The sequence below is a fragment of the Acartia tonsa genome, chromosome 7 (assembly GCF_053477335.1).
Source record: "Acartia tonsa isolate MP-2025a chromosome 7, ASM5347733v1, whole genome shotgun sequence".
NCBI lineage: Eukaryota > Metazoa > Arthropoda > Copepoda > Calanoida > Acartiidae > Acartia > Acartia tonsa.
In genome coordinates, this window is record NC_137266.1 from 33633430 (window position 1) to 33647363 (window position 13934).

The 13934-nt window shown below is 31.4% G+C and overlaps 2 protein-coding genes and 1 long non-coding RNA gene across 5 annotated transcripts in view; 1 reads left to right on the top strand and 2 right to left on the bottom strand.

The window, feature by feature from the left end:
* LOC145323628 (condensin-2 complex subunit G2-like) overlaps positions 1-13934 on the top strand; it is a 40428-nt gene that overhangs the window by 19958 nt on the left and 6536 nt on the right. For 2 of the 3 annotated variants that reach the window (XR_013881028.1, XM_080166023.1), the window contains exons 23-32: positions 392-456; positions 1045-1118; positions 1554-1644; positions 10255-10320; positions 10954-11036; positions 11883-11960; positions 12551-12629; positions 12952-13056; positions 13231-13301; positions 13772-13860. Coding sequence is in view for 2 of the 3 variants with exons in the window: in XM_080166023.1 (XP_080022149.1) it covers positions 392-456; positions 1045-1118; positions 1554-1644; positions 10255-10320; positions 10954-11036; positions 11883-11960; positions 12551-12629; positions 12952-13056; positions 13231-13301; positions 13772-13860 (801 nt within the window). In the remaining variant the exon portion in view is untranslated. Of the gene's footprint in view, positions 1-391; positions 457-1039; positions 1119-1553; positions 1645-10254; positions 10321-10953; positions 11037-11882; positions 11961-12550; positions 12630-12951; positions 13057-13230; positions 13302-13771; positions 13861-13934 lie in introns of all 3 variants that reach the window. The other variant, XM_080166024.1, reaches the window with a different exon arrangement.
* LOC145324275 (carbohydrate sulfotransferase 11-like) lies at positions 2073-5081 on the bottom strand. The gene is made up of 6 exons (XM_080166897.1): positions 4931-5081; positions 4573-4653; positions 4172-4254; positions 3750-3871; positions 3486-3553; positions 2073-2589 (listed from the first exon to the last, which is right to left on the bottom strand). Exons 1-6 carry the CDS (start codon positions 4987-4989, stop codon positions 2415-2417), a joined length of 588 nt encoding a protein of 195 aa, XP_080023023.1. The 5' UTR covers positions 4990-5081; the 3' UTR covers positions 2073-2414.
* Positions 5315-8139, bottom strand: LOC145324032 (uncharacterized). Its single transcript, XR_013881174.1, has 5 exons — positions 8119-8139; positions 7460-7541; positions 7070-7122; positions 6531-6604; positions 5315-5381 (listed from the first exon to the last, which is right to left on the bottom strand). It is a non-coding gene; the product is annotated as an uncharacterized LOC145324032 (long non-coding RNA).

Sequence of the window (13934 nt, forward strand, 5' to 3'; positions counted from 1 at the left end):
TAAGTGCTCAATAAAAATATATTTTTTTTTAAAGGCTAATATTAAGGTTCTTCATTAAACACAGATTCGTTTAGTTTTAAAATCCTTTCACCGATCCTAATCAATCTAGGAAAATATGGCGTCCGGCTTCTGTTATTGTATGTCCGTGTGTCTGTCCGTCCGTCCGTCTAAGTAAATTAGCAAAAAATCTATCTTTGGCTAGGTATAATAGGGCTAGAAGAATGGTTCTTTTTTAGTTAGTTTTTATTATTATAGAGGTAATTTTAAAGGGCAATATAATTTCTTAATTTAGTTGATGTTTAATGTTTGTATGTCTTTACATAAAAGGACAGTAATCTGTTTTAAAAATTGGAAAAAGGCATCATTTTTATGATAACTATTCTTGTTTTAGTGGGAGGCCTGTTGGATTCTGTCTGTGTTCTTTGGTACAATCTTAATCAAGAACTTGCTGAGGAATTATAATCAATCAATCATATTATCAATTTAGCAATATAAGGATAATCTAATCATTAGGCAGTGAGTCTTTTGAATGCATTTTGTTTATGAAATAATGCAGTTAAAATAGAATCATTTCTTGTCACAGAATGAAACTTACAAAGCAGAATTGTCCTTCTATAATTTCTAAATTGAGCTTCCTTTGACCATGATCATTTTTACATATTATTTTCTTTCTGATCATATTGATACGTTTACAAGAAAAAAGAGAGTATATTATTATTCAAAATTTAGGGATATTAAGGGATAAGACAATCCAATTATATAAAGTAAAAAGGTGTTTTTGGCTGGTGCTTAAGATTTCAATAACTTATTAACCAATTGAGTTATAAATTTTGGGATGGTTTTAGAATTTTTTGTTTTAGAATATATGCCTTTTGGGATGGTTTAAGTTTCTGTTAATATTTTGAAGCCGACTAATAAGAATACATTCTTTAAGTTTTGGGTAACAGTATGAGTCAGTCCTATGTCCCCTTCCTTAGTTAAAAAAAGTAAATTTTGATTTCGCCCTTTTAATTGATTGATTGAAATATGTAAATAAAATAGGAGCAAAACAAAAATTATCGTTTGTATCTTGAGCAGAAGGTTGCTAAGAGTATCCTTACCTTTTTCAAACATTACAGGTACGCATAAACACGGGGTAAAAAGATTTGTTATTATACAAAACTAAAATGCGCAGTGGATCACCGATACCCTTCCTCATCCCACATTTTTTATATGAATTTAAATTCAGAGGGGGGGTAGTTTTTTTTATATGCTTAACCTTAGCGAGGGGGCCAAAACCCTGAAAGCCCAGGTGGCCCTACCTTTGGTACCCAATATAATCTTACCTAAAGTAATAAACGAAAATCAACCCCTCCCTCCATTATAAATTTATATAAATAAAGGCCTGCACGATAATAACATGTTTAATGAAACATTTTCAGTTTATAGGTAATAACTTTCATATTTAGGGTAGTTATAATTGAATGATTTAATTTCTAACTATTTACCTATGTTTATAAAGTTTTTAAAATCTTATTTAGATATGGAATTTTATAGAAAATTTTAAAATTTAGGGATACCAGTATATCAAGCACAATTGTATACCTGGCAAGCTTTCTATCCCACTCCTCAGCTTCTCACGTGGCTAGCTATTCTCTATCTCAGGTAAATACTCTATACCTATCTAGTTTTCTATTTTATTAATCTTCATAGTGCTATATATTCTTTATCTCTACAGGCTAGCTTTCTTCACGTGGCTAGCCATTCCCTATCCTATTCTTAGTCAAGTATTCTACACCTGGCTAACTTTCTATCTTATAAATAAGCATCTCATGCGACTATCTATTCTTTAATCCAGGAAATATTTCATGGAAAAATGATACATAATACTCTTTTTTAACACATTTATTCAATTTTGTTCTTAATATTAATTTGAGCAAGTATTAATTACATTACATTAACATACATATGCTTATAATTATTCCGTATGCATTTTAAACAGTAAATAACATAAATTTTGAAGTAACACATTTCACATTTTTAATTGTAAAAACTACATTGTATAAGTTGTAAATTTTTTTTTATCTATAGAAATTATTTAAATTGAAAATATTCTGTTATCACTCATCTTTTACTAGAGGCTACGCCACTAGAGGCCTTTAAGGGCACTTAAGAAATGGAAGTTTTAAAAAGAAAAAAAATTGTGGTGGGGGGTTATTTTTTTTCAAGGGGTATTTCTCTTAAAAGGTCTCCGTACTTTCCCCTATAATAGTTTTAAACCTTCCCTGGACCTATAAGAAGCTTTACTGAAAATGATATTCATATTGGTTAAGTGGTTAGCAAGATTCTTCGGTACAGACACCCACAGACACCCTGTTACTTTTCTATAAGATTAATATCATGTTCTATTAATGTCTCTTTTTCTCACTTTATATTTAATTAAATGATTTGATTTTATTACCAACCCCAAGAGTATTTGCGGCATATGTCAAATAAGGTTCTATAGAATAATCAAACATCTTAAAATCAATTTCATATTTATCATACAAAGCCTTTACTCTCTCCTTGTCAAGCTCTTCAAAATACAGTTTGGATGGTAGATTTACAGAGCTGAAAAGGTGGAGATGATTATAATTGATATTATCTTGTAAATCCTAATATATAAAGTAGTAAGCATTTTTTGTCTCTAGCGAAGGATCTCGCTAACCGCTGAAACGATATGGTCCTCCTTTACAGTGAAGCTACTTATAGGTTTCGGGATGGTTTTAAGCTATTTTATTTTCATAAAAAGTCTGGGTAGGTATGGTTTTAGGCTATTTTACTGCCCTTCGATATTCCTTCGATTATAGAGCCCCTAGATGCTAGGGGCGAAGCCGCTAGTGAAGATATAAGGGATGCTTCCAGTTATCACAGTGAGATAGTCTTTTAACTCAATATATTTATTTCACCCAGTGGCATGCATTGAGTTTTGCCAGGGGTTAGGTATAAATCTTGAAGGGAAAGGATGGCCTACCTACCCTATTTCAATTTTAAGACAAGAATTATATATTAGGCAGACAGGTCTAAAGTGAAAGCTTCTACTTTGATGATATGATTTAGTGGCCTCAAACTCTCCTGAAATAGCCTGCAGACTCCTTTAATAGCTTTTTCAAACTTACAACAAATACTAACAGTTTTATATACCTTTTGCTTCAAACATACATCCTTACCACTTTTTATAATTAACTATCGGTTACGCCCCTAGAGGCCTTAATTGTAGTAAAAAAGAAAAAGAAACAAAAAATTTTGGGGTTGGTCATTTTCTTCTAGAGGCGATTTCTCTTAAGAGGTTTGGAGGTACCCTCTCAAAAAATAGTTAGGTATAAACCTTGGTAGAACCTATGGGAAACTACACTGTAAAGGAGAACCATATTGGTTCAGCAGTTAGCGAGATTCCTTGGTACAAACAGACAAACAAAGATCCTGTTACTTTTATATAAGGATTGAAAATATTTTCGGAAACTGACCTTTTATGTAAGTTTGCAAGAAGTTTAGTTCTGTTGTTATGGATATTTAATCCTCTCTGGTTCAATTCCTATAAATTAATAAAAGGTTTTGTCTGATGTTTTGATCTTAAGAAAATGGCATAAGGAAATTTTGGGCTTGAATGTTAAGTTTTGCAAGTAATTCACCTGAATTTGACATTTCTTTATGTAACTTATTTAACTTTAAAGCAATTTAAGTGTCTCTTAAAAGTTTTAATATGTCATTTAATAGATAAATAAAAATACCAATATGATTTGTTCACTATCAAATGTGAGTGTTTCTGTCTTAGCCACCATAGTGTAGTTGAGGTGACAGGGAAGACATTGTAGATAGTAGGGCAGCCAATGTTCATTATACTCCAAAGCATCTATTAAAAAACAATATTTAATAAAGTATAATCATAACACTTTTGGACTGTAAATGTTACTTGTTACAATCTGTTACATCCGGTTTATTTTATTTATTTTTATGCACAATTTGATAGGGTTGATAATAGAAAAGTCATGAAAATTATACTTTGAAACCAAGCTTAATAATTGAGACTAGTCATTTTAGACTAAAAAACAACAATGTATTTATCCTGGAATATATGAATTTAAATCAACATATTCATGTAATAAATGTGAAAATTATTTTGCATTCAAAATTGCCTGTAACAAGTTATGACCTGTGTCTAGTAAATAATCAACAAATTCAACAAAGGTTGGCGCAAATTCATATTCAGGGTCTTGCTGAGACTTTGCTGGATCCCTGATAATATATACAACAATTTTTAAAATCCATTCTTCCCCAGGAAAATAGCATAAAAACCATGATAGAATTAGAAAAAAAACTAGCTTGAACAAAAGAATTAAACGTTAATAATAATGAAGACACATCTAAAAATAAGACGTTTCAAAAATTCGGTTATTTTTACAAAAGCCAAACAAATTTTAAACCTTAATAGCAATTTTATGGTTTTATAGAAACTTACGCAAATAAAACTCTTAATCAAAACAGGATTCTAACCTTTAATTTTCTATTTGCGTGTCTGTTGCAACACAACTGTTAATGAAATAGATAGTTGACCTGTATTTAGCTATAATCTCCTTGCCATAGATATCATAAAACTTATTAGCTTTGTTTGTTTCTCTCAATGAATCATCGTTCCTTAAAATGTTAACTTTGAATTCAACTAAAATTTGTTATTTATTCAATAAATTAGAAAAAATATGCTCATTGTTTGTAAAAACACTGGGTACTTTTATTTAATCTTTATTTGTTAGTGCAACAGTTAGTGGTGTCCAAACTTTTCAACCAATAATTTTAATCTGCAGAAGGGGTAATTTAGAATGTCATCATAAGGGATTTTTATCACTTTATCGTCCATTGTCTTATCTCTTACTTAAGATCGCTGCTTATATCCAAATAAAGGTGTTTACTGCACCTAAAGAATTTATCTCTGTAGGCAGAAAGCAATCTTTCAAAAGGATGTCTCACTGTCATAAATGAAAAATAATTCTTCTAAATAATTAAAGCAAGTTATAATTTTGAATATATTATCATTAATGTTGATACTTTTGGTTTCTTAAAGTTTAATTCACTGAACAATCCCTTCTTGGAAGGGGAGCTTGTTTTTAAAACCATCTTTAAAGCTGTACCTCCTTATAAGTCTTGCTTATTATTAAAACATCCCCTCGACTTATCAAAATGATATAAATCTATCAAATTCTCTGAATCTAATCTATCTTGTCTTTTCATTGGGGAGGGGAGCATTTTTCATCATATCTTCTAGGAATCATAGCTTTACAAGGCTAGTACTAAATTTTGTTTAATGTCTACTGCTTTCCTGTATGTTTCTATATTCTTCTGGGTCTTTAATAGGTGGCATTACTGATCTAATATAGCATACAGTTAGTTTAATAGTAATATTTATGTTGTTTTTGTGAAATTAAAATGCAAAATACATGGTGTAATCATATAAAAATTATAAAAGTTTTCATTTACTTTATTAATTTCCTTTTTTCAATAGGAAAGATTACCTATATCACATCGTTACAACAAGAAGCAATGATTAGTGCGTTATTTTGTGAGCAACGCCTCGTATTATAGACAACTTTCCGTGAATATTAAAGTGAAAAATTATAAGATTAAAACCAGTTTAGTTAGGCCCTTCCTAGCTAAACTTGTATTGATTTTGCGATTATTATTTTGATATTGGTGTAAAACTGTCTGTTATACGATGCAATAAATGATTGTTTTAGAATGGCGGAGAACTGGTTCAATTCTAGTGGATATTAATCGGTTTCGAAGCCATATAAAAAATATTAAAGGAAGAAAATAATAAATATTTATTAAACTAATTGTACTCTCATTATTCCTTAATTTCTGATGCTGCACACCCAGTGACAAGTTTTCTGGTCTAGATGGAAAAAAAGTAAATAAAAATCATAATCATAAGTTATTTAAAATAAAATAGTGCGGTGTAGTAAAATTTTATGCTTTAATTCATACAAGCGGCTACACCCCTAGCATCTAGGGGCTCTATAATCGAAGGGATATGAAAGGAAGAGAAATAACCTAAAACTTTACCCAGATTTTTATTTATAAAAAAATAGCCTAATAAAGCCATCTAAGGACTTTTAACAAGCTTCACCGTAAAGGAGATCTTTTGCTACAGACAAAAAAGATTACTACTTTATGCAAAGGATTTATAATTTTGACAAATAAACCATTTGATTCAATGTGTTCAAACTCATCCCACTCCCTTTATAATTAACTAGCAGGGATATGGAAGAGCAGAAAAATATCCTAAAACCATATGCAGACTTTTAATAAAGATTGACCCTGGGACCTTTAAGAAGCTTCACTGTAAAGGAGAACTATATCGGTTCAGCGTTTAGTGAGATCTTTCGCTACAGACATTAAAAGATTACTTCTTTATATAAAGGATTTAGAATTTTGACAAATAAACAATTTAATTCATTGTGTCCAAACTCATCACTTTCATTTCATGATTAATTATCTTAAAATTTTTATCATATTACCGTTGAATTTGTTCCATAATACTTTTATCAGACAAAAACAGACTTGTCCAACTTGAACTAGCTGCTTTAGGCACCTAAAATAAGTTCTATACAAGATCCAGTCAAACGTTAGGACAAATAAACATTAACTTATCTTGTAGAGTGTCAAAACTTAATAAGCAGAATATAAATTATTAAATATATCAGTCTTAATAAAATTGTACATAAATTTGTTGCAATATTACGTAAATACAAGATAATTTTTAAGGACAAACCTACAATTTTTTAACTTATTTTTAGAAATGCTTTGCTTAGAATAGTGTACTTTATTATCAAAGGAATCACTGTTCCAAAATGGACTCATTAACTTGCATGAAACGCTTTGTAAATCGTACCTTATTGTTTCAGAAATCAGCATCCAGTTTGAAATAGATAGGACAGATGCCTAAACTAACGAAAGGAGCTAACCATTAGAAATCCCTCATTTTACCCCCCTAAAATAAAAAGCATGGACGTCTCTGATATTTGGATTAAACCAATAATAAGTGAAACATTTTTACCTTACACCAGTAAAATTTTCTGTCTCTGTCTACTAGGACATCTGCATTTAGACCTAATATACAATTATTTTACCATTGATTGAATTTATAATTTAATGGTATTTTTTCTACAGATGGTGGTTTGTTACTTCCAGGTTTTAATCAGGGAGGGAGGAGACATTGGGCTGTTTATTACACTAGACCCCAAAGTTTTCTCATTCGTTGGGAACTTCTGTTGAATATTAATTGAGTTCATCAAGTTAAGTGTCCAATCGTTTCATCCACTAATTTTAATCTACAGAACCGGAAATTTTGTGTTTAATCATTGGGGATGTTCATAAATTTATCGGTGATTGGCTTATCCCTTTAAATCCCTGGGTTTTAAGCATGTAATAACATATTAAAGTTTACCTATTGGTCCAGAAACCATATCAAACATGAGAACAATTTGTCTTGTAAGCTCTTGTTCATATTCAATGCAAGTGTCTTGGACCTTAAAATATAAATTTAGCTTAACAAATGATGTGAGCTGATTCAAATAGAGCAAACTCCCAACGCGATAACCAGCAGGTTTTAAAAAATGTTTTAAAATTATGATCTTATATTCATAACTAAGTTTTTTTATTATCAAGGTCGGTCCGTCTGTATGTAACGGATAGCTAATTAAGGAATTTTGAACTGTCTTATTGATTTTTAACTTTGCATGCTGATTCATGTAAGAATTAGAAAAGTATCAACTCTATAAAGTTTGAAAGTCTGTACGTCCATTCAAAACATGGTTTTTTTAGTTTTCTGATAACAATTTATTGTATGATATAGTTATCCTATTGGATATTTGATTTTTGAAAAAATGATTCCTAGAACAACAAGGTACGATATTAAAAGCGTAACATTAGCAACCCCTCCTCCCTAAGAAGTTAGGAAGAGAAAATACACTAACTGTCCCCTCCCCCTTAATTTTAATTTATTTTAAAAATAGGTAAGTTTTGAAAATGAGGGAAGAGTGTTTATTGTTCTACTTGCACTTTATGGGAAAGCACCGAAGGGATGAAATATTTAAAGATTCTTACCATTTTCCATCTGTTCTTATAAACTCTAAACAAGCCATTCTTTAATTTTTGAAATATCTTCATGAAAAATTTCAAGTTAATGATATTTTTGTAGACAAGGATGACAACATCCATAAGAGCAAAGCTCTGAAATGGTAGGACAAACGAACATTAAGTGTAGTGACGGAAAGTCATAACTGAATAAGCAGAATATATAACATTTTACCTTGTTAATAGGAATCAGTAATCCAAAAATAAGATTGATAGGATAATTGTATCATATAAAAAAAATTGTCCAAAAGGTTAATAATCAACATGTTTTAAAACGACGTATGGACATTCTGGTAACGACGATATGGTTACTACGCTTCCTAAACCGTACCTAACTCACTGTTATATAAACAGCATGCAAAGTTTGAAATCAATAGGAAAATTCTTACATATCTAAATTAACGAAAAAAGTTAACCATTACGGACGGACGGACGTACGGCGGACCGACCTTAAGTATAGAAAATATTCGCCTTTAAAAATTAAGTGAAAATTTAAAATTGAAATATTGGAAAAGAAAATGTTCAAAAATTACTTTCCTGTCTGAATAGCTCGGTAACTCACTGAAATATAAATAAGAATATTAATTATAATAAATCTATAGTATAGATGAATAACCGGACAACTACCTGGACATCCCTGTTACGGACCTTTTTCGTCTGCTAGCAAATTGCTTTCTGCTCTTTTGTAGCGACTTGGCTGTGTTAATATTCCCGACGCTATTGGCTGACTTTCAAAGAACCAATTCAAAGTCAGCACAGGGTCCACGGAAAGAGGACACACAGTTATTTAACCCCGCCCCCCTATATTTTTTTGCTTTAGTGTAATTATTTAGAATAATATGATGACCTACCCAACTGTTAAAGGAACCATCATGCAAAGTTTAAAATCGATAGGACAATTCTAACATGTTTAAATTAACTATTAGATCTAACCGTTCCGACTCTAATTTTACAAAAGTTTTAATAACGATTTATATTATACCTGATTGGTTGAAATGAACCACATTCTTGATTGGGTATTAAAGCATATAATATTAGATTAACAACACCACTAAAACAAACTATTTTCACAAAAAATCTTGTGGATAATTGAGTCATTTTTTTCAGTCTCTGCATTTCATAAAAAAAAACAATAACAATAAATTGACTTGTTATCAATATTTTGAAATCTTTATAAAAAGCCACGATATTTTTATTTCAATAGCTTTATATCAATTTTATTTTAGTTTATTATGTATTTTATAGTCTGATATATTCATAATTAGAATCATATATGAAAAAAATATGTAATTTTTACTATCCTTATATGTTTAATTAATCTGTAACACATTCTAATAAACTTAATATTAACACAGTCTAATTAACTTTGTCCGCCTGACATGTAACACTGCACATGGAATTGTATTGCAAACTAATTTAATTACAGATGTTGAACATATGTTAAAAAATCAGGTGTCCCTTTTAATTAGAATAAATTCAAATGAGTAGGGACTTTAATATCGATTTTTAAAAGCGAAGCTTGTCTACAATTTTCAACATAATGAATCAACCAAACAAAATTCAATAAGTCCCTAAAGTTGTAAAGCCAACGAATAAGAAAACGTTTTTAAAAACTTTAGGGACTAATGTAATAAACAGCCAATTGTCCCCTTCCTTCCTGACTTATATCAATTTTTAAAAGCGATTTTTTGTATAATTTCCTTCAGCATAATGAACCAACCAATCAAAATTCAATATAAGTCCCCAAAGTTGTTTAATTAACAAATAAGAAAACGCTATTATAAAACTTTGGGGACAAGTGTAATAAACAGCCTAATGTCTCTATAGGGCTTTTAATATGTAATTGTACAATCCACACATTTGAAAATGTTTATGCTAGTTTTGCTTCGAAACCGATTGACATCCCATGGATTAGAACCGGTTCTCAGCCAAACTGAAAAACTATGCATATCATTGTGTTATAGCCATTTTTCTACTAATATTAAAATGTACAATCATAAGATATAAGTTTATATAATTGTACATTTTTATATCCGCGGAAAGCTGTTTATAATACGATGAGAGAAATAACTAGTCTTCCATTTAATTTAATCTTTCATGTTTTAGTTGAAGAAGAATAACAAATTCCAAGTGCACGCGGAAGCCTTGGTCAACTGGCGGAGGGGGGATGAGGTAATATTTCAATAGTGAAGCTACTCAATAATTTACTTCTGTACTGCTTCTTTCAAAAATAAATCTATAAATATATAAGTGTATGTATAACCAGGCAACTATCAGACTCCTCTGTTGAGGATCTTTTTCGTCAGCTAGTCAATTGCTTTCTGCTCTTTTTAGCGACTTGGCTTTGTTAATATTCCCGACGTTATTGGTTGATTTTCAATGTCGGCACAGGCGGTCTTCGGGAAAGGGATATACAGTTATTAAACTCATTCCCCCTCTATTGTTTTACTTGTAAAGCTACTCAATAATTTTTCAAAGAATGAGCAACAAATATTCAAAGAAAATTAACAAGTCATGTTATACGAATTTTTACTTTGTAAAAACTATGGCTAATCAAACAAACAATTCCCCTTAGTTTTATTATTATGATAATCTATTGATTAAAGTTTATTTGACAACAAACATCAATTAAATTACAGTTTAAAATAGGTAATATGTACTTCAGGAAATGGAACAGAATCTTTTTTTTATAATCTTATCAGTAAAGCTCCGAGTCCAATTCATTTATGGTTAAAACTGGTTTTGAGCCATTCTAAAAAATCAAACATAACAACTATCATAATTCTTATTAATATGTTTAATCAGGTGCTTGAATTATTGATTGAATGGGTGAGGAAGGAAGTAGATTCCCCTACCCCAGTGAGACCCAACCATGGAGTTCAATTCAGGTACTAACATATCTTACTCAATGGGGCTAGTTCAAAATTGTCAGGGATCTAAAGGAAAAAGACAATGTGTGGTATTTCGGGGTGAAGCAATTCAACCCTACCGAGCGAGTTCGATTCAAACGAGCCCCTAGCCTTAAAGATCCTACCAATAAATAACTACAAGGAGTTACTGATTAAAGGATATATTTTGAACTGATCCATTACAAAAGATATACAGGTTTATATAGCAAATAGAAGTATAATAATAGATGATGAGGGGTAGCTGGTGATGGATTCCTTTGAGCTGGGGGCTGCGTCCACAGGCGCAAAGGTAGGAGGGAAGGCTGCCTCCTTGGGGTAGGCAGGTGATGGCAGAGAAAGGGGAAGGTCCGGCTGCGGCAAGGGGGTGTAGACATCTCCCGGCAAGGCAGGTAACTGGGGCTTGGGGTGTAGAGGGGCCGCGCCCCTCACACTATCAGAGATGTCCAATTTGACCGCTGCTTGTGATGTATCGGCAAGGCCCCGGAGGGGCAGGGTGAAATGGTGATAATAGGATTGTAATTTGATAAGCCAAAGCATAGCAACTCTATGAAAGGCTTGTCCGTATGCTGCCGTCTTACCACAAATGCTCGAAAAATAAAATTAGCCCGTCTGCAGATTAAAATTATCGGTTATAAAGTTTGCTTACTACTTTTTTAGCCAGTAAAAAGATACCGCGTATAAAAAAAAAAACTTTGGATACTAGTGCAATTTACAATCCAATTTCCTCTTCCTCCCTGTATCTTTCACAATATTAACTTTTCTAAATGTTTTAGATATTTTAGAACCTTAAGAATGTTTAAATTGATAATCCATAATATTTATTAGGGAGCCAGATACAGATAAGCCAAGCCTACAGAAGACAATTAATATGGCAAATTTCATTCTAGACAATGAAACAACAAGGTAAGTCATTTAGTTTTGTAAATGACCTATCAAAATATTAGAGGGGATAACTTTATTTCCTTATCTCAATGACCTTGTGCCGAATCTCCCATGGGTCTGTGAAAATCAACCAATGATGTCGGAAATATTAACACAGCCAAGTAACAAAACAATTTGCTACCAGACAAAAAAGGAAATTGGAAAAGGGGGGATGTAGTTATCTTTATATTCTATACAATAGATCTGTTATCAAAATTTTAAACTATTCATATGTACTTGAGTACTTTAAAAAAGCCTGAAGCCAATCAAAGGCAATCACAGAAGCCTTTGGTTCTGCTAAGCAGAACATATTCGGCCCAGTCGTTGCTTAGATTCTTTTGTTTAACATGAGAGACATAAACGTTAGTATGTCTTAAGGAAGGAATTGTAATATTTGCACAGGGTTTTGTCAAATCACAGCCGAAAATTTTGACAACCAACTTTATTCAAAATCGAGAGGGGTATGAACTTTTGGGGTTGTTATTTTTTAACTCCCCCCTCCCCCTACCCTGTTAAGTGGGTAGATACACCCTTCTTCGGCATGTCTCCTATAGAGGTTGTATATTATTTAGGATGATTCTTTTAAAGAAAAATATGGCGCAAATTATTGAGCTCACACAATCTACTGCCCAAGTTCTTAATTTAATTCAGGTAAGATTTTTTTTTTTTGGGGGGGGGGGATGGTTATTTATAATTCATAGTTAGGGTTACCTTTTATGATCTCTGTAGGGATTGTTTCTAACAAGGTAAAAGCATATGATATTATATTACAGATTACACCTAAACATTTTCTCTCAAAATTTATCATATTTAACAGGGATCTAAAGGGTAAATAAAATGTACATCCCCAATGATGACACACTATAAGTATCCAAGAACCATATTTAAAAGAAAAATCATTTTTTTTGAATACCTATCATTATTAATGTGGCATTTGGTTTATTTTTGTAAACATAACATTAAAATGAATCAGGATAAAATGGGAGAAGATGTGGATATATCAGAGCAGAGAATTGATGATTATTCCAGTCTTGTTGGTCTTCATTTCAAGCTTAATGTCGTTCTTGGACTTCAAAAGGTAGGAGGCATTGTTCAGTATGTTTGGTGTTGCTTAGAAACTTACAAATAGACAAAATTAATCTTTTAAAAATAAATAGGTATAAGAATACTAAAGTGTTTTCAATTTTAAAATTAAATCTAGTTTTCGTCTATTTTCTGGTATGTTCTTACAAAACAAAATATTTTCTTTTAGAAAGATTTGATAGAGAAGTTTGAAGATCTGATTTCCTGGGTAGACGTACAACTTGTGCCTGTGATATTAAGGTATTCTTTTATTTTCAAATTTTTGTATCTTTTATAATGAAAGAGATTAGATGAAAGTAATATAAGCCTTTAATTTTTAAACAAATGCCTACTTAAGTCATATTTAGATATTTATTGATATTTACAATGTAGCTTTAAATGTATGATTGAAATAAACTTATTTAAATTGTTTATCTTTATTAGTATGATGCACATTCATGGTCTTATCAATTTACCACTTGAGGGGAGGAGTCAACCCTCCACCCCGATACCCATTAAGCGGCGATTTCTATTGGGAGGGGTGATGTACGTACCCATTCCCAAAATAGTAAAAAACCACCCCTGGACTTACAGGCAGTTACATTGTCAAGAAGAACTATATAGTTCAGCTGTTAGCGAGATCCTTCGGTACAGACAGACATACTGTTACTTAATTATATTTCTTTATCTTTTTTTACCCTTGTGTTTTAAAAAACAATTTTTTTTTTCAGGGAACAACCTTGTAGTTTGAGCAGCCTACGACTGGCGGAACGGTGTACTGAGGAAGTATTGGCTGTTCTAGAAGGGGTCCTACTTACAGGTTACCTATGCTTAAAAATATTAGTTAAGTTAGTAAGTAAGTTGTATGGTTCCCTTTCTTATTTATGTTTGTTT